The following is an 18,827-nucleotide window of genomic DNA, read 5'->3' on the forward strand; positions in this document are numbered from 1 at the left end:
ACGGACGACGTTTACAAAATCGTTAAAAGAAAAACGATAAATACTGTCAAAACGGCTTGCGATGTTTTGCAAAGCTTCAAACCAAGGGGTTACCAACAACCGTGATTACAAGACAACACAAATTACATCTCGACAGAAATTTCACGGCAGTGCATACTACACTGAAACAATATCCATGGTATCTCGTACCATTTTGCAGAAAACGCAAGAGAAAACGGTTACTTTTTGTAAGTACCATGTACCCCCGCTGGAGTGACCTTCCTTAAGCGGGGTACGCTGCTGAAAAGTAATGGGTTAAAAGATAGGACAAGAAATGCTCAAGAAATCGATTTCGTTTACGATTTCTTAAGCAGTACGCACTTCATAAGAAATATTATTTCACGTTCAGATGGCGCAGTTTTACATGCAGGTGAATTAAAACGTCACTTTTCCGTACGGAATAATATCCGGCGCAATTATTACCACAGGTTATTACCATTATTATGACAGGTGGTTGCTTGCATTGGCAGGGTGTCGATTATCCAGCGAAAATTAAATTCCCTGACTTTTCCAGATTTTTCCAGGTGTATTTCGAAAAAATCCAGACGCAGACTATCTCGTTAATTTCTCTTTTTAAAGTGTTCATTTGAATTAAGTTTTTGTTTACTCTCGAATTGTTATTTTCTAATGAGTTCGTTTATGCTTTTCAATTCAAATTCATCTTTTTATGCGAAATTTCGAGGTGGAAAATTAATACTATCGAATTTGATTAACGCACATCGAAAGCACATTAACGCAAATTAAAGAATTGAGTTAAATAAAAATTGCAGGAGGTATTTATGGGAAAAGTTAAAATAGTCTGCTGGTTTATCCAATTGTCAAAAGGTGGTGGGATGAGATGGATGGGTATTAATCCGCTTCAAACATTTAACTAAGCAAACCATTAAGCATAAAAGTTGGTCTTTAGTTTAGAACATAATTTGAAGAAATTTTCTGACACAATGCCTGATTGCCTGAGCAGCAATTTCGATTTGTTATCAAAATTTGAAGAAATAATTGTTCCTCAGGAATTTAGCATCGTTGTATTATTTGCTTTTATTCGACCTGCTTGCAATTAACTTTTGATAATCAGAAAACTTCGGGTTTGCGACTCTATCGACTTTCTGCTCACATTCGTGTTTCAAAAATATGACTAATGTGTTAGACTTAATCAGAATTTTGAGGCTGAGATGGTCTTTCATTCGAATACGCATTAAGCGTAGATTTTCATTAGTGATCGACATGAAACACGAGAATAAAAATTGAAATCCGTGGGTTCTGACCTGTTCAGGTTGAATATCGTAGCAAATTTTCAAAAGCTGATCTTGGTTCAGTTTGATTCCAGTTACAGTCCGATCTCGGTACGGAAGACTGCAATTATCTAAAGGCAAAATTTGCTTGTATTAAATGCTGAGTTTTTTTTAAATATCAATGAATAGGTATTTGTTCTCGATGCATCGAAGAGTGTTTTAACATCCTTGCTGAATTCGCCGCAGTGAAAACAAATAAAGTATTGTTCTAACAAAGTATGCGCTTTGCGGGTCACCTTCTACCAGCCTGGTATGGACTTTTCATGTCACTTTCCGTACAAAATAAGCTAATTTCTATACACAACTTTTGATCTACACAACTTTAAATTGTGAGCCCTTCCCTTTGAAACCAAAATCGGTCCAACCGTTGTTGAAAAAGTAGGTCAGTCACAGTCATGAAATTTGAAATTTCGAAACTCTGGGAAATTAGTACACAGCAGATTGGATGCACGCGGGTATACGCGAAGACCTTGAATAGAAAGGTGTTAGATACTTGAAGTAAATGTTATCTTTGCGATGCCATAACTTTTCCGATATATTTTCTTCCCATGCCAAAAATCCCTGACTTCAAAGGAAATTCCCTGACATTCCCTGACTTTTCCAGGTTGAAACGAAATTCCCTGACATTTCCAGGTTTTCCCTGATTTTCCAGCTAATCGACACCCTGATTGGAGTTGTCAAAATTTCTTCGGTAAATAGCAAGATTTTTTCTTGAGCTGTTTTCTTTTCAGCAGCGTACCCCGCTTTAATCTGAACATTTTTAATCTGTATGGTTGGTATGAATGCGTTCACATTAAAAACTGATCAAGCGTCATACACAATTGACGGTTAAGTTCACCGGGCAAATTGAAAAAAAAAAACAAAAAAAACTTAATACGTTTCTTCTTGCTCAGCAGCTTTGGCACTCTAAGTAGACCATTTTAGTTGATACTGTCGAGCCAATTTCCTCTTCTACAATCGGGATGTTCGGAATTCACGCATATTCGACATGTTTTCAAAACGTTTGTTTTCGTCAAATCAAAACAACAAAGTCATAGGGTGCGCGCCTTGCGCGTATGTGACAGTGAATAGAGTTAACAAATACTCAGATTAAAAATGAATTCTCCTGGTCAGAACGAGGTGTTTTTCATATTAGCGGGGGTTGAGTATACCATGAAAAAACTATCCACCTTTTCGCGCGCTGATTGGCGGCTAAAGGCCCAAACAGAATGCTGCTTCAACGCGTCCATCAGCGTTATTTTGACAGTTTTTCTATGGGTTTACTATCAAATTGACGCTGACGGATGCGTTGAGGCAGCATTCTCTTTGGGAATGGGTACACTTTTCAACAATGTTTATTTGCTTTTAAGAACTCCGCTCACGGATGCTTGAAAGCTCTACAACAATTAAAGCTGGAAATATCAACTTGAGGTTAATAAAGTTACCAAAGGCATGTTAATATTTTCCGATGGTTGGACCCATTAGCCGCCATTAAGCGCGCGAAAAGGTAGATTCAAATTTACCATGATTCTTGTACAAGTAACAAGTTTTCAGATAATTTTACTACCTTTCATTAGTAATTTTGACTACGATTCAGTTATTTTTGTTATGTGTCGGGGTAACGCATAGTAATTTTGACCAGAACACTGCTTAAGCTAAACAGAAATCTTTTCTGCGAAATTAACTAGTATGTACTCTCAATTTTACCCTCTAATGTGGTAACAATCATTATGATCCTTGTTTCAGTGTAGAGACTCGGAGTTAAGAATTATTGTAACAGTAGCCAGTAGGATGCAAAATACAATGAATTCTCGGGAAATTTTTCAAATAGACCTATGTGACAATGAGAGATTCTCTTCGTGTCTCCTCTCTTCCGCTTTTTACTGATGCATTTCAACACATCAGCTTTGCGTAAATCGGTTGCTGGCGTCACTAGTTATCTAAATGTTTTGAAAATTTTCTTTTCTATACATGTATGTAACCGTGAAAAGCGGAAGAGAGGAGACGCGAAGAAAATCTCTCATTGTAACATATAGGTCTATTTGAATAATTATCCGAGAATTATTCTAAATTTGTTGTCAAAAAAGATAACCATATCATCAAACTTTTTATCGTTCATCATAACCTTTACGGTTTTGAAAGATTCTACTATAAAAATGACGGATTGCTTAGTAATTTGACGACAAAAAATGTAAAAAATCTAAAAAAATATATTAACAATGTGAATGTTAATATATGTCCTTTTATGGGTAAACGAAGAAGCAAAACATAACTAAAAACGGCAGTACACTGAAGTCGCTTTTTACGTGGTTTTTTACGCGGCTATTTTTGCGCGGAATTTCGCGTTTTTTTCACGAATTTCGGAGTTTACGTGGTTTTTTTTACTCGAATTTCGGAATTTACGCGGTTTTTTACGCGATTTTCGGAATTTACGCGGATGTGCTCAAAACGTGTATTTTTTCGAGAAGTTTTGAAATCCACAGTTTTTTACGCGAAATTTAAGTTTTTTTACGCGAATTTTTTAATTTACGCGGGTTTTTACGCGAATTTCGGAATTTACGCGGTTTTTTTTAAGCGGAACGTATCCTTCGCGTAAGAAGCGACTTGAGTGTATTGGGTGCTTTGCCCAAAGTTAAATGCGATCTAAAGGAAACACCGCGCTTGAAGCAGAATGCTGTAAACAGGCATGTTGTTCACCTGACTGGGTTGTCAAAAGTAACTAAAACTTTATGATTTCTGATAATTTCTTCCAATAATATCAAAATCGATCCGGCAACTATGAAAGAGCATTTCATTTTTGAGTTGCGCGGTGGATAATTTTCAATGAAACTCACAATATATTAATGATGAAACATAGCCACTTCCACTCTATACACTTAAAATATTCTGAACATATCTAATGTCAAATTTCTGAGATTCCAAATGATTATCATGTGCCACATATAAACACAATCCGTCAAGAAGTACACATAAAAAGTATACGCGTGTGAATCTATACCTATAAAGAAGGATTTCTGTCTGTTTGTCTGTCTGTCTGTCTGTCTGTCTGTCTGTCCGTATGTTCCTTATAGAATCGAAAACCACTGAACCAATCGGCATGAAAATATGCATGTAGAGGTTTTTTGGGGCCAGGAAAGGTTTTAGTGATGGTTAGAAACCCCTCCCCCCACTAAGAGGGGGGGCTCCCATACAAATGAAACACAAGTTTCTGCGTAACTCGACAACTAATCAAGCAAATAGAACAAAATTTGGCATGTGGGTGTTTTCGGTGACAAGAATTTATTCTATGGTAAACTGAGACCCCTCCCCTCTTTATAAGGGGAATTATAACTCCTCTCCTCTTTAAAAGGGGGGGCTTCCATACAATTTTCCTCATAACTCGAGAAGTAATTAAGCAAATGGAACCAAATTTGGCATGTGGATGTTTTTGGAGACAAAAATTTTTTCTATGATGAATTGGGACCCCTCCCCGTTTTAGGAGGGGGGGATCCTATACACATGAAATACAAATTTCCTCATAACTGAAGAACTAATCAAGCAAATGGAACAAAATTTGGCATGTGAAAGTTTTCGAGGGCAAGAATATTTTCTATGGTGAATAAGGACCCCTCCCCACTTTAAGAGGGGGGGCTCCTATACAAACTAAATACAAATTTCCTCATAACTCGAGAACTAATCAAGCAAATGGAACAAAATTTGGCACGTGGGTGTTTTTGGAGACAAATTTTTTTTCTATGATGAACTGGCACCCCTCCTCACGTTAGGAGGGGGGCTCCTATACAAATGAAATACAAATTTCCTCATAACTCGAGAGCTAATCAAGCAAATGAAACCAAATTTGGCATGTGAAAGTTTTCGAGGGCAAGAATATTTTCTATGGTGAATTAGGACCCCTCCCCACTTTAAGAGGGGGGGCTCCTGTACCAAAGAAACACAATTTTCCTCATAACTCGAGAATTAAGCAAATGGAACCAAATTTGGCATGTGGGTGTTTTTGGAGACAAAAATTTTTTCTATGATGAATTGGGACCCCTCCCCACTTTAGGAAGGGGGGCTCCTATACAAATGAAATGCAAATTTCCTCATAACTCGAGAATTAATCAAGCAAATGGAACCAAATTTGGCATGTGAAAGTTTTCTAGGGCATGAATATTTTCTATGGTGAATTAGATCTCCTCCCCACTTTAGGAGTGGGGCTCTTATACAAACGAAATACAAATTTCCTCATAACTCGAGAACTAATCAAGCAAATGGAACCAAATTTGACACGTGGGTGTTTTTGGAGACAAAAATTTTTTCTATGATGAACTGGGACCCCTCCTCACGTTAGGAGGGGGCTCCTATACAAATGAAATACAAATTTCCTTATAACTCGAAAGCTAATCAAGCAAATGAAACCAAATTTGGCATGTGAAAGTTTTCGAGGGCAAGAATATTTTCTATGGTGAATTAGGACCCCTCCCAACTTTAAGAGGGGGGGCTCCTATACAAACGAAATACATATTTCCTCATAACTCGAGAACTAATCAAGCAAATGGAACCAAATTTGACATGTAAGTGGTTTTGGACGCAAGATTTTTTTCTATGGTGAATTGAGGCCCCTCTCTTCTTTAGAAAGCGTGTTATGGCCCAACTTCCCTTTAAGAGGGTGGGCTTCCATACAAATGAAATGCAAATTTCCTCTTATCTCGAGAATTAATCAATCAAATGGAACCAAATTTGGCATGTGGGAGTTTTAGATGGCAGAAATTTTTTCTATGGTGAATTACGACCCCTTCCCCTTTTAACCCTCTCTGTCCCAGGGGCGTTTTGTTGGTTTACAGTTTTTGATCATGTAAAAAAGCTATAAATTAGCAATTGGTCAAACGCAACTATACAGCTTGTTAAACAATGTTTTTACTACGTTATAAAACCAAAATATCCATATTTGAATGCCTCAAAAATTTTCCCGGCCAATTTTAGGGTCGGAAGTCATGGAGCACCTGTGCTACCATGGGACAGAGAGGGTTAAGAGGGGAGCTCCCATACAAATGAAATTCAAATTTCCTTACAACTTGAGAACTAATCAAGCAAATGGAACCAAATTTGGCATGTGGGAGATTTTGGAGTCTTGAATTTATTTTACGATAGTTAGCGACCTCTCACCCCTGTGGTAGGGGGATATGGACTCTCATACAAATAAAACAGAAATTTTTGCGAAACTCAAAAACTAATCGAACTCGAGAAATTCGAGACTCTTCCATAAAACATTAGTCAATACAAGACCACAAAAACTATCTATAGTAACACTAGATCATTCAGGACGAGACGGTCGCGAGTGTTTCCGGTGACCCGCCGTCGGAAGCGCCGCCCACTGGGGGGCTTGCAAAACCATTGGCGGAACTAGTGCTCACTTCTAGGGGGGGCTATAGCCCCCGGAATTTTTTTCAACCGTTTTATTTCGTCGGCATATTAAAATTTAATGCACATTAATGCCTGGAATCTTATAACAGTTATGCAAATAAACTTTACTCTGAAGTTTTTCGTACCTTTAGTTATCTAACTATTGGTTTTTCAAAAATTAAAAAACTTAGTCAACTTTTCTAGGGGGGGCTAAATCTTTTCTAGGGAGGGCTTAGCCCCCCCTAGTTCCGCCAATGTGCAAAACTCGAGATTGTGACAAAGATCATCCGAGATTCATGATTTATGTACAACACAGGTTAATTTGTGGCAATACGAAGTTTGTCGGGTCAGCTAGTAAATGATAAATGAAAGCTGCCACAAAAAATTCATTTGGTACATTTACTGGGCACATTGCGAAAATCTATGTGTGGGACACATAGAAATTATACGAAAAGCTTTCTCAGTGTAAAATAAGAAACAAGAATATGAATAAAATTTGAATTTACGACAACTTTAAAATAAATTTAGCAGAAATTTCAATGCCCACAATAAAAACTGTTGTAGACCGTGCTGTAGACGCATTGTTTATATTGTCAATTGCAAGGAAAATTGTCCAGTCAATAAATGCGCAATCGCTCATAAAAGTGCTATTTTAGCTTAAATCGTTTCGGTCTCTTCGGCGCACTTATTGCTTGGAAGATAACGAAAAAGTGCACCGAAGATACCGAGACGATTTAATGCAAAATAGCACTTTTATGAGCGATATCGCACTTTGGATGGTAAATTTTTTCTTGCAATTGACAATACTACAAGTTCAATGTAAATCATTTTTCGGAAAACTTGCCATCTCGTTAAAAAACTGTTCTCTCAGATCCTCTTCACGCGATTCCACGATAAACTGCTTGTAATCAATGCTGTTTGAAACCCCTTGGAAAACAGCCAAACTTTTGAAACGACAAGGCAAGGCATGATTAATTAATGATCCCCATACTCCTCTATACACAGGATCCTGTTCACTTACAGTAATCTCGCAATCGGGTGGTCCAAATCCAAATGCTGTGTGTCCGTCGTAATTCCTCAGCTGGCCTGCAATCAGTTCAGTTTTATAGCCAAGGTTTTAGCATGTTGTTATGGCTTATGAGCCTGTCACCTGACAAAAAATCAGTTAAATCGATCGGATTTTTTTTTTTATAAATTACGGTGGGTACGTCTCGTTAGTCGAAGGACTGCTGTATGCAAAATCTCGTAATCAGCTGTCAAAAAGTTTGTGATGACAAAATGTTCTTTTCCTATTTACTTACACCCTACCGAGAAAATAGTATCGCGCACAGAGTAGATTTAGTATTTCGCTGATATAGTACGTGATTACTTGAAAAAATAATATAAAATAAAAGCATACGCAATACAACAAACGATGAATATATATCTCAAGAGATGGTGAGTATAAAGTTTGTTGATTTGCCTAAGTTCTGTGTTATTCATGAAAATTACGCTTACTAGCATACCGTGCAACAATTACGGCAGCATCATCTTTCGGATGATAAGTTCTTCTGAAGTTGCCACCGCACTGCGACCATTCTATTTTGCGGTTCATCCAGATCTTTTCGGACGTTATCCTCAACAGCGACAAGTGAACGAGGATTCGCTTAAGCTGCTTAGTGCACACCTAGAATCACTACTTAGCCAGAGGCGTATACTCCCTTCGACACCCAAAATGTTACCCTTCTATGTGCGTACATCAAATTCTCCCGAACAACGGGGGACCTTCAATCTAGTCAAAGTACCACTAGAAAGAACTGTCGATCCAAAAATATTTTTACGAAAAATTTTGGAATCTTGCAATTTATCAACGGAGTATCTTGACAAAATTCCCTCTGGCACGAGCAGTGGTGACAAAAGTCAACGATCAAGGTCAAGCTCGGACACAGGCAGTTACAACGAATCTTTTACTTACCGCAAACGAACGGAAGATGGTTCCGACAATCAAGAAGAATCTCCTTTCGAAAGCGAATTCGATGTGTTTCAATTTCGTATTAAGAAGGCTAGAGAAAACGAATCACTAAAACTCTGGTTGCAAAAGCACATGGTCACGGCAAACGTCCGAACACGTGCTCTCCAAGAACTCAAAGATGAAGTTGAAAAGCTGAGGGAATCTGTTGTTAAACTCTTGCAAGTTCAGGACATTGTGTACGATTGTGGTTGGAACGTTGAACATTTTAGGGGTTGCCTGAAAAGTTTAGAACGGCTAGCAACTTTGCACCCTGGGGCGATGCAGGTAGTAAAAGGTAGAGTCGTTGTTTTCGCACAATTCACTGGAGTTAGCTTGGAAGGACACGTAATGCTTTTTACGGGGGACGTCCAAAGAAACTGGTTGGATGTAAGGCGATTAGTTTCTAGATTTGATCTTATTTTACTGAATTCATTTTCTGATTCTCTTCTAGCTCATACAGAATATTGAAAAGCATGATGCCTATCTGCGAAAACTTCCCGCCTATGAATATGCTCTATCACAGGTTTTACGAAATATTCGAATAGGACGCCGCAAATTTATGCCCAAGGCACAAGCAATGGCGTATGCTTCACATCTGCGCAAGATTACCACTAGTTTGTTAGATTATTTGGGTAAATACAAGTATCCGAAGAACTGGCCAACAGATCTGTCGAAGTTCGAAATAGTCGTCGAATCTGAGGCAGGTCCTTTAATGGTTAGTCCAACCGGACAACTGATCGTACCGGCAACTTGCCCCGGAACACTACTAGTCGATTTTTTAACAAACCATCTAGAAGAATCTCTTCAGAAGCAGCAATCTTACGACCGGCAAAAGCATGTTGAACGCGATCTGCACACGCGATGCATCAAACAGTTTCAGTTGGTCTCACTGGATAAGGACGACTCCGTTACACCTGATCGGATGATTGAATGCCTGGAGAAAATGATTGCTACCGATGGATTAGAATTGAATGATATCCATCTCAACATTACCACTTACTATTCGGTACTGACAGATGGAACAGTTTGCATACCATGGAACTGGAAGTAGATAGTTTTAGAAGAGCAGTTTGGGTAGACTAAAGTCAAATTCGGACATGACATCACGCTTATGTTTGATCACGTACTTTCAGATAGATGACTATATCTAGATTATCCGGGCTATAAATAGTCCGAGACAATAACTAGTTGTTAAAGAAGTTAAATTTTATATATTGTTATCGCTTTTATCGCGAAAGCCATAAAGTAAAGGAAGTATGTATTGATAGGTATTTTTATTTTACCACCAAACACCAGCATTTAAAGGGTGATCGACTTGGTCGAATGAATCGGACTCGACTTAAAATAAAGCAACAAGGAATATTCTAGTCTGTCGCTAATAGAAGATTGTAAGGAATCTGCTGTTTTAGAAAATTCAAATTGGTATCCAGGGCTGGCGGTTTATCAAGTATTTGAAATTTATATGAAAAAAAAAAAAACATTTTACCATTCTTCCGACTCGGGAACTATCCGAAACAAGGTCAATTCAAGGTCTATAGGTTTTCGCCAATACTACAAGTTGCTCTGTGAGTTTCTTCCTTAAGTATCCATTTCAGAACTTTCAAATCCAAATCAATTGCCTACACACTATTTATTTGGTCACCATCAACGTGAAAAGCTAGCACCTTAGTTATTCGCACTGAGGTCCGAACGATCGATTGCACCGGGGTTCGGCTGCTCGTAAAAAGGAGCAAGCGCTTTTCCGCGATGATTGAACGTATAAAATGATGGGATGTTTCCAAGTGTTTCCCAGGATTTAACCTGCAGATCTACGGCGGCCCGAATTTCCTTAAAATCACCTACTACTTGCAGAATGTTATAGATAATTAAAAACAAACTAAGAATTGCTTGAAATATTATCTGTAAACGAAACGATAGGTAATTAATTTTAACTTTTTTAACGAACATATTTTCAACAACGTACATCAATTGGCAGATTTGTGAATTCCTGGTCGGTAATTCTCAAGTATGCTCGATCTACAAATACCAAAAATAGGAATAACTGATATTTTACCTAATGATTTAGTTAAACTTACGTTGAGCAGCTGAATAGGCGGCATGTAGCAGCGAAAGAAAACCAATAAATAGAACTATCTTATTGAGAAATGCCATATTTTCAGTATTTTCGAAGCAAAAATTGCTTGATGAGATCCACTTTAAAAAAATAATGTGTTTCGCGTAAAACGTCAACTTTCTTTAAAAGTTACCAGCGTTGCCAGTTTGTTTTGGAACAATTTATATGGTATTAGATTTTCTGATAAAAATATCAGATATCAGATCAAATATTTGTAAGCAGCTTCCAAAAACGGCATCAGTTAAACCCTCGGTTAAAACACGGCGTTTCTGTGTGTACTGTATTTTAGATATTTTGAATTAATGCAAAAATCTTTATTAAATAAACATTTATAGAAATTTTCAAAATCGATATATGGTATATATGGCAGCTCTGTGGTCGATTATGAGTCGACATTGCAATGTTTTTTGAAGAGCTGCCAGCTTGGCAAAGTTTCTTGTTTTGTTTTGTAATCAAAAGAAATGCAACAGAATTTCGAAAAGTTAATCGAAATAATCGATCGATTTCGAAATAAATACGTAGTACTAGCTTTTCTGAGTAGTTCTAAAAGTCGTAAAATATGAAGTATTCCATCACGCACACATATAAAGATATTTTGACATTAGCTGGGGCCCTCGCTGAGGCTGTTTATATTAGGAATAATAACAACAACAAATTCCAAACTCCCGGATCCCCTCCGCCACTCTTTGCTCCCCTCTCACTTCTACATAATCAAGCCTTAGCTAATGTCATTCTCGTTAGTGACGAAACCGCAAATTATTTCATTTATTTATCAAAGCAAAAAACAGTTTTACTGATACCGTGGCCGTGGACCTTTTGACCGTTTTTAGTCTGAACCTTGATCTGAACACTTTTTAATTTAAACCCCGCTGGTTTGTACGACGTACAAATTAAAAATGGTTCAAATGTCAGTCTCATCATGACAACATTTGCTTATGAAGAAATACACATAAACACGATTTGTTTGTACTGATCTAGCGTGTCAAATCGGTTTCACATTCCGTTTTCCCAATGATACGAAGCCTCAGATTAAAGGGGAGAGTAGTCAACAGTGAGACAACAGGAACAGTGAGTCAACGGGAATAGCTTGTACATCATAAGACATTCAAGATCCATGATATTTTCATGCAAAGTCAAGTTTGGGGTACATTGCATAATGTAGTTTGAGACAGATTTGTTGATATTTTAACATATTTTTCAACAAAAATTAGGTTAGGCGGGGGGGGGGGGGGGTGGTCAAAGTAAATTTTGTTGCAAACATTTTCAAGTGATTTTCAACAACAAAATACATATTAAATTAAAATTAAAATTACTGCATGGCATCACATACTAATAAGAGTAAATATTTGAAAAAATACGACAATCGAATTGTTTGTTGCTGTTGCGATACGTGGGCGGCTCGGTCGCCCTGAGCAATTTCACCAGAGCGGACGGCTTTGTATTTCAGGAATGCATCATACCCGTATGCAATCATAGCACAATAACCGAAAAACTGCAAATTAAAGTAAATTATTATTTATTCGTATAACGTAATGTTAAAACATATAACCTAAAGGAGCATAATACTGACACAAAGAGAAACACCTGAAAAGTTGTTCTATAAAAATATGTGGCAAAGCATGATATTTTTTGGGATGTTAGCATATAGAGATGGATAATAATAATAACAATAATAATAATAAATAATGATAGTAATAACAAAATAAGGTCATAAAGTTTACGGAAATTTGAGAATTTGATTTCAAGCGAAATGGGGTTTTTCTATTCCGGTATGTTTTTATGCAATACGATGTAGTATAGCAACTGCAAGTTTATGACAATTCGTTCCAAAATTTTCATGAATGCATTTCAATACAAGCTTACTACATCTCACTTACCGCGGCTGCCTGAAACGCCTTCACGTTTGTTGCTGCCGCAAATGACGAGGCCAGCATGTAGACCAAGGCCCATGCCGCACAGAAGTACATTACTATTTTTAACCACGGAATCTTGTGAAACTTTTCGCACACGTGAAACAAATAAAAGACTAGCATAATGCATGTGAACCAGAATCCTATCATTGCCACTGTGTTGAAGAAGGATCCTCTCGAGTGGTACCTGAAGGATGACACCTCTATGCAGATGAACCCGATATGGTTCAACACGATGCACACAATTTTAATAATACCGGAAATAGTTCTAACGTATGCTGGATCGCATCGGATGTGTGGTTGAGTCACCGTTGTTGTCTGGGTGACCGTCGCTGTTTGAGTGTAATCCGTCATATTGAATTGGAGATTAAATCGGTATCATGAAAAACTAGGCAATCAACTGTGAGGCTAAAATGAACAGAAAATATATTAAATATGGAAGTCCATTTCTATTTTTTTTTCCCGAAACATGTGAATATTGTGCTTTGATCAAATTTTCGGCGCAGAGCTTAAAAAACATGTGAAAAGCTGAACGCATACAACTCTACTACCCGTGTCAATTGCTGTTTGCGCCTGCGCGGTATATTAACCTTTGAAACATGTACAGTTACCATAAGGTCGTTTGCTATAAACTATATTCCGCCAAATACTCAACTCACCCTAGACACCAACCTTTTCCTTACACGTGTCTATCGATGGTTTCCATCCCGGTCGAATGGATCATAAGCTCTTATTTACTCAGGCTGGGGGGAGGTAGGTATGGTCTCAAAAGCTGCGAAATCGATCTCTCTCCGAACGGACAACTCACTCAACGAGGTTTAATAGCTCCTTTTTGGATCGGTAAATGGTTCAATAAGAAGATGATATAATATCTGTTTAGGATAGATTCTTCTCCTCTCAAATCCTTAAAATTATCCATTGAAGTGTCGTTTCTCATCATTATGAATGAGATACTTGTTGTAGCTATTGTCAGCAGGCCAAACCACAGATCAATAACGAATAGCGATAGTAGCAAAAAGATTAAATTTGGTAATTACACTGAAGTCGCTTTTTACGCGGTTTGTTTTTTACGTGACTATTTTTACGCGAATTTTGGAACTTACGCGGTTTGGATTTATGCGGGACATATCCTTCGCGTAAAAAGCGACTTGAGTGTATTTGAGATATTTTCCTTTCCTCGTCCGTTGATACCATCAAACATAGTGCTTGTATTGTCTCTGCTGGAAACTAAAAATTTTGCTTGCACATTGTATTTCTAGGGCGTATTTTCGATTAGGCTAGCAATCATGTAAACTTTTTCATATGCCACTTCATGAAGATCCAGAATTCGCACTTGAGTCAAAGTACTATAAGACGATTCGAAATATGCTGCCGTGCCTGTCCCGTTTACTTGCACTGATGAATGCGGTACTGAGGCTGTGAACCATTTCGCGAAATTTTTAACTTTTTGGTTAAAATTTGACAGTTCGATGGTTTTTCGAAAATAACCCTGCTCGGGAGCATGGTTAGTTTTGACCAAGGTTTTGACAGTTCGATGGTTCGCTTCAGAGCCAATGAGATATGCACAGGTGAGGAAGAGAGCTTCGACGTGTTTCACTGATTTTTCGTTGGATTTTTTTTTGCATTGGTATGGATGCTTATCGCATAATAAATTTGTTCAAACAACCCGGGTTGAAATGAGATGAATTTTATCTATCAAATAAAAGCAAATCAACATCAAAAATTCATCCAATTTTAACTCGAACAGAATAAACAATATTTTCATCCTCACCTTATAGGCTCTCATTGAACAAAAAAAAACTATCAATACGTCAAATATGAAATGGTTCGCATTCTGAACTGATTTTAAGCACTCGAGGAGAAATAACCATCAAACTGTCAAATTTTAACTAAAAAGTTAAAAATTTCGCGAAATGGTTCACTGCCTGAGAAGTTCCTTTAGGGTAACGTCAATTGCGTGAGCTGGAATTATTCCGGAGATGACGGCTTCTGTTTTGTTTCGAGAAGAGGCGATTTTTTACCGGTTTGCGAGTCATCAAATATTGTGCGTAATAGTACAAACGACATAGATCCACGATGCATCACGGTATGAAACGCAAGACTTCTATTTGTAGCCCAAATCTTCTGAGCGGTTGGATTTGATTTTTCACCACATAGCTAAGCATGGATTTGGAAGTGGATGTCAGTTGTATATTTTATCAATAGCCCGTATGAAAAAAATAGTTCGCTTTGCTTTACCCGTGTAAATCTTATGGAGAAAGCAAAGTAAACTGTTTATTCATACGTCCTAATGTTTCGGTGTTTGGATATGCTTTTCTAAATCAGATTTACCTGTAATGTTTCATGGATGACTTCAAACTTGTTTTACCTTAGACAAAACCTACACATTAGCTATTAGCTACCGACACGTATAAATCACATACACAGTATTTAGCTTCATACTCTTTATGTCCTTCTGTCAAACAAGGATACTTCCGGCGCAATTCTTCGCTAAAAACACTTTGATGTAGAATTTTCAAAAGAATGAACAACTTGGAATTTCGAGACGGTACACAAAATCGGCGCCATGGCCGGTGAAACGAAAACTCGATATAAAAACAGATGTAACTGTCACTCTTTACACGCTAGCAAAATTTTAGTCGACAATAAGAATGTTTCCACTCAAAAACGAAACTGAAAAAATGATAGCTCGTCAACAAAATTGAAAGTCTCATGAAAATCAGGACAAATGCTAAACTCCATCGCCGATGTGATGAACGGCCGATAACAACAGAAATTCGGGAACGTTTGTGACAGTTTACTGGATACATCTTAAAGAGCGGAGCGATCGAGATCTGCAGAGGAGCACTGGACCGGAATCTGCAAAGACAGTGAGGAAAAGGCAACCCTAGAAGTTCATGGCGGCGCAGTTTAACCAATGACATGTCCGGGCTGTTGGCGGGAACTAGAAAAGAGATTTTTTTTCTGGAATTAGTTTCCTTCCACGGCTTATGGTAAAGCATGTCACGGTAAATCGTAACAGTGCCAAAAGATGATTTCTGGCTTTAGTTTTCATAAGGTCGCATAATCAACCCTTTTGCATTGATTATGCGACCTTTTGAAAACTAAAGCCAGATTTGTTCATTTCTTTTCTCTCTGAAATTAAATGATGTAATGTTGATGACTTTTGGTTTTATTCAATACATTTCAAAGTGTTGATACAAAGTTTTTTCATATATCAATTTTATTTTCTCGTTATGCAATTATTTTTCAAAACATGCGCCTTATTCTGGCGAGTTGTTTCATAAATATATGTATTTGGTGATTCAATTGCCAACTGGGCTACTTTTATATTGTGAAATACATTTAAGGCGCTTTTGACGGTGGAGTTGTATTTAGTTTTGTATAAATTGCACAATGCTTAGACTTTTTGTTACACGAATAAAGCATACACGGTTTATTCATATTATGTTTGAAAAATTGACTGTACAAAAGATAAATTATTCAAAAATGAAGGACGCAATCTGATTTTATAAGCATAATACTAGTTGTAACAAGAAATCCTCAGATTATACTCACTAGAGATTCAATCTATTGAAATTTTGAGTAAATTCAGTTTTTTCAGAACCCTGTAAAATCTATTAGCGCACTAACAATAATCAAACGAAATAATTTACAATTAACATACGCTCTACGAACTGGTGAGTTGACTGGGTGAGATGTTTTCTAAAAGTTATAAAACTTTATCTATTTCGTAAAAACGAATACCTCCTCTACGGTTTGAGTGCAAAATGCTGCGGAAAATGCTGATGTCACCGTTTCTCTCTCTCTCTTTCTCTCTCTCTCTAGTAAGTCGTGACGGTTGAGATTGTCTGTTGCTGTTGCGATACATGGACGGCTCGATCGCCCTGAGCAATTTCACCAGAGCGGACGGCTTTGTATTTCAGGAATGCATCATACCCGTATGCAATCATCGCACAATAACCGAAGAACTGCAATTAAAAATTAATTGTTCATATAAGGTAGGCGTAAAACATACAACCCAAAGAAACCACTCCCTAAGAACTCAGTGAGCAACGCCTGGAAAGGATCAAGGCTCAAAATACACCCAACCCTATTAAGAAACTTTAAAAGCTCTTTATGTGTTGTTTTTAATAAAGTATTTTATGAGTATTGTTATGACTCATGAAATGCTTTATAAAAATATGTGACTAAGCATAATATTGGAATTTTAGCATAAAAAGAGATGATGATTATAACGGTAATAATAATTACATAGAGATGGAATAAATTTTATGCAAAATTGCACATCTAGAACTTGAAGCGGCATCGGGTTTACTATTTTGGAATATTTTTATGCAATACGATGTAATGTTGCAACTGCAAATTATGATGCGACAAAGCGTAATTTGCTCCGGAACTTCCAATGAATAAATCTCAATACAAATTTGCAACACCCCACTTACCGCAGCTGCCAGAAACGCCTCCACATTGGTTGCGGCCGCAAGTGACGAGGCCAGCATGTAGAGCAAGGCCCATGCCGCACAGAAGTACATTTCTATTTTTAACCACGGAATCTTGTGAAACTTTTCGCACACGTGAAACAAATAGAAGACTAGCATAATGCCTGTGAACCAGAATCCCATCATTGCCACTGTGTTGAAGAAGGATCCTCTCGAGTGGTAGCTGAAGTACGACACTTCTATGCAGATGAACCCTATCAGGTTCAATACGATGCACACAATTTTGATAATACCGGGAATGGTTCTAACGTAAGCTGGGTCGTACCGGATGTACGGTTGAGTCACCGTTGTTGTCTGGGTGACCGTGGCCGTTTGAGTGTAATCCGTCATGTTGAACTGGAGATTAAATCGTTGTTATCACGAAACGCTAGGCGATCAGTTGTGAGGCTAAAATGAACAAAAAATAGATGATGGTAGTCAATTTTCATTTTTTCCAAAACATGAGAATATTGTCGAGAAGTCAAGAACGAATTGTGATTTATGCTTTGATAAAATTTTCGGCGCAGAGCTTAAAATAAACATGTGAAAAACTGAACGCAAATAATCAATAAACCACGCATACAACTCTACTGGCTTTGTCTGATTGGAACGTCCTCGACGAAGATGTTGACATCACTCCTGTGCAGAATACGGGTCGAGCTTCATGTCAACGTGAATAATACTACCCCCACATACATTAGCACAATAATAAGTATGACTCAAAATCTATTCTAATGTTTTATCGGCTGTATGTAATATAAACGAAAAATGATTTTCTAATTTCAAATTCATCGCATAATTCTAGACATGTTTTAACCAAACTGAATCATTTGAGCAACCATATCTTTCTATAGACTACAACATAATAGCGGGGAGTGGTATTTTGATTAATTGAGCTCATATGTGCATTTGCGTAATACAACACTTACCAGACTAGATTTTGATGGCACGATTATTCCCGGAAACCAGAACACTTGTTGCAGGTACACGACATTAAGACAACTTTCAATTTTATCTGATTCATACGATGTGTAATGTTTCCAGCATAAAATTCGGTTCCAGCTCAAGTGTGTTACAGCTCTAGCAAATCTATTACACTATAGTGGCAATGTTGATTGGTGGTTTTACATCTACTAAAACCCGATCGACCGAACGACACGCGTAAGTGAGACAAACACTCAGCAGTCGGCAGCCAGCCAGCAACAGCAAGTGGTCAAATCGACGAGCAAAATATAATCATCACTCTCTTCACCCAGACCAACGCAACGTACGGTGGAGTGTTTACAACTTTTGGGAGGCGTATTCGCGAACGCCACGCCCAGTCGGATTCAAGTTTTCAAGAAATTTGATTTCTCAGAAGTTTGAAAACACCATGAAGTAATTTGCGGTTTCGTCACCAACGAGAATGACATTTGCTGAGGATCGCTTATGTAGGAGTGAGAGGGGAGCAAAGAGTGGAGGAGGGGATCCGGGAGTTTGGAATTTGCTGTTGTTGATATTACTCCTACTGCAAACAGCCTCAGCGCGGGCCTCAGCTAATGTCAAAAAATCTTTATATGTGTGCGTGGTGGAATACTTCATTGGATGTGTGGTATTGCAAACTTCATCCGCAAATAGGAATACAAATTATACAAATATTTACTA

The 18,827-nt window shown here is 37.7% G+C and overlaps 4 protein-coding genes across 4 annotated transcripts; 1 reads left to right on the top strand and 3 right to left on the bottom strand.

Annotated features, from left to right (window-relative positions):
• The first annotated feature begins 7,905 nt into the window (after positions 1-7,905).
• LOC128741897 (T-cell activation inhibitor, mitochondrial) lies at positions 7,906-10,111 on the top strand. Its single transcript, XM_053838009.1, has 3 exons — positions 7,906-8,126; positions 8,190-9,066; positions 9,131-10,111. The coding sequence occupies exons 1-3, from the start codon at positions 8,104-8,106 to the stop codon at positions 9,728-9,730; spliced, it is 1,500 nt and encodes a 499-aa protein (XP_053693984.1). The 5' UTR covers positions 7,906-8,103; the 3' UTR covers positions 9,731-10,111.
• Positions 10,112-10,196: 85 nt separating this feature from the next.
• On the bottom strand, positions 10,197-10,877 carry LOC128741898 (ER membrane protein complex subunit 5). Its single transcript, XM_053838010.1, has 3 exons — positions 10,755-10,877; positions 10,643-10,695; positions 10,197-10,578 (listed from the first exon to the last, which is right to left on the bottom strand). The coding sequence occupies exons 1-3, from the start codon at positions 10,828-10,830 to the stop codon at positions 10,345-10,347; spliced, it is 363 nt and encodes a 120-aa protein (XP_053693985.1). The 5' UTR covers positions 10,831-10,877; the 3' UTR covers positions 10,197-10,344.
• A 439-nt stretch (positions 10,878-11,316) lies between these two features.
• LOC128740734 (plasmolipin-like) lies at positions 11,317-13,056 on the bottom strand. The gene is made up of 3 exons (XM_053836299.1): positions 12,670-13,056; positions 12,151-12,284; positions 11,317-11,335 (listed from the first exon to the last, which is right to left on the bottom strand). The coding sequence occupies exons 1-3, from the start codon at positions 13,054-13,056 to the stop codon at positions 11,317-11,319; spliced, it is 540 nt and encodes a 179-aa protein (XP_053692274.1).
• Positions 13,057-15,866: 2,810 nt separating this feature from the next.
• On the bottom strand, positions 15,867-18,358 carry LOC128743022 (CKLF-like MARVEL transmembrane domain-containing protein 4). Its single transcript, XM_053839529.1, has 3 exons — positions 18,113-18,358; positions 17,148-17,591; positions 15,867-16,673 (listed from the first exon to the last, which is right to left on the bottom strand). The coding sequence occupies exons 2-3, from the start codon at positions 17,532-17,534 to the stop codon at positions 16,527-16,529; spliced, it is 534 nt and encodes a 177-aa protein (XP_053695504.1). The 5' UTR covers positions 17,535-17,591; positions 18,113-18,358; the 3' UTR covers positions 15,867-16,526.
• Positions 18,359-18,827: the final 469 nt, after the last annotated feature.

This window comes from Sabethes cyaneus, chromosome 3 (genome assembly GCF_943734655.1).
Source record: "Sabethes cyaneus chromosome 3, idSabCyanKW18_F2, whole genome shotgun sequence".
NCBI lineage: Eukaryota > Metazoa > Arthropoda > Insecta > Diptera > Culicidae > Sabethes > Sabethes cyaneus.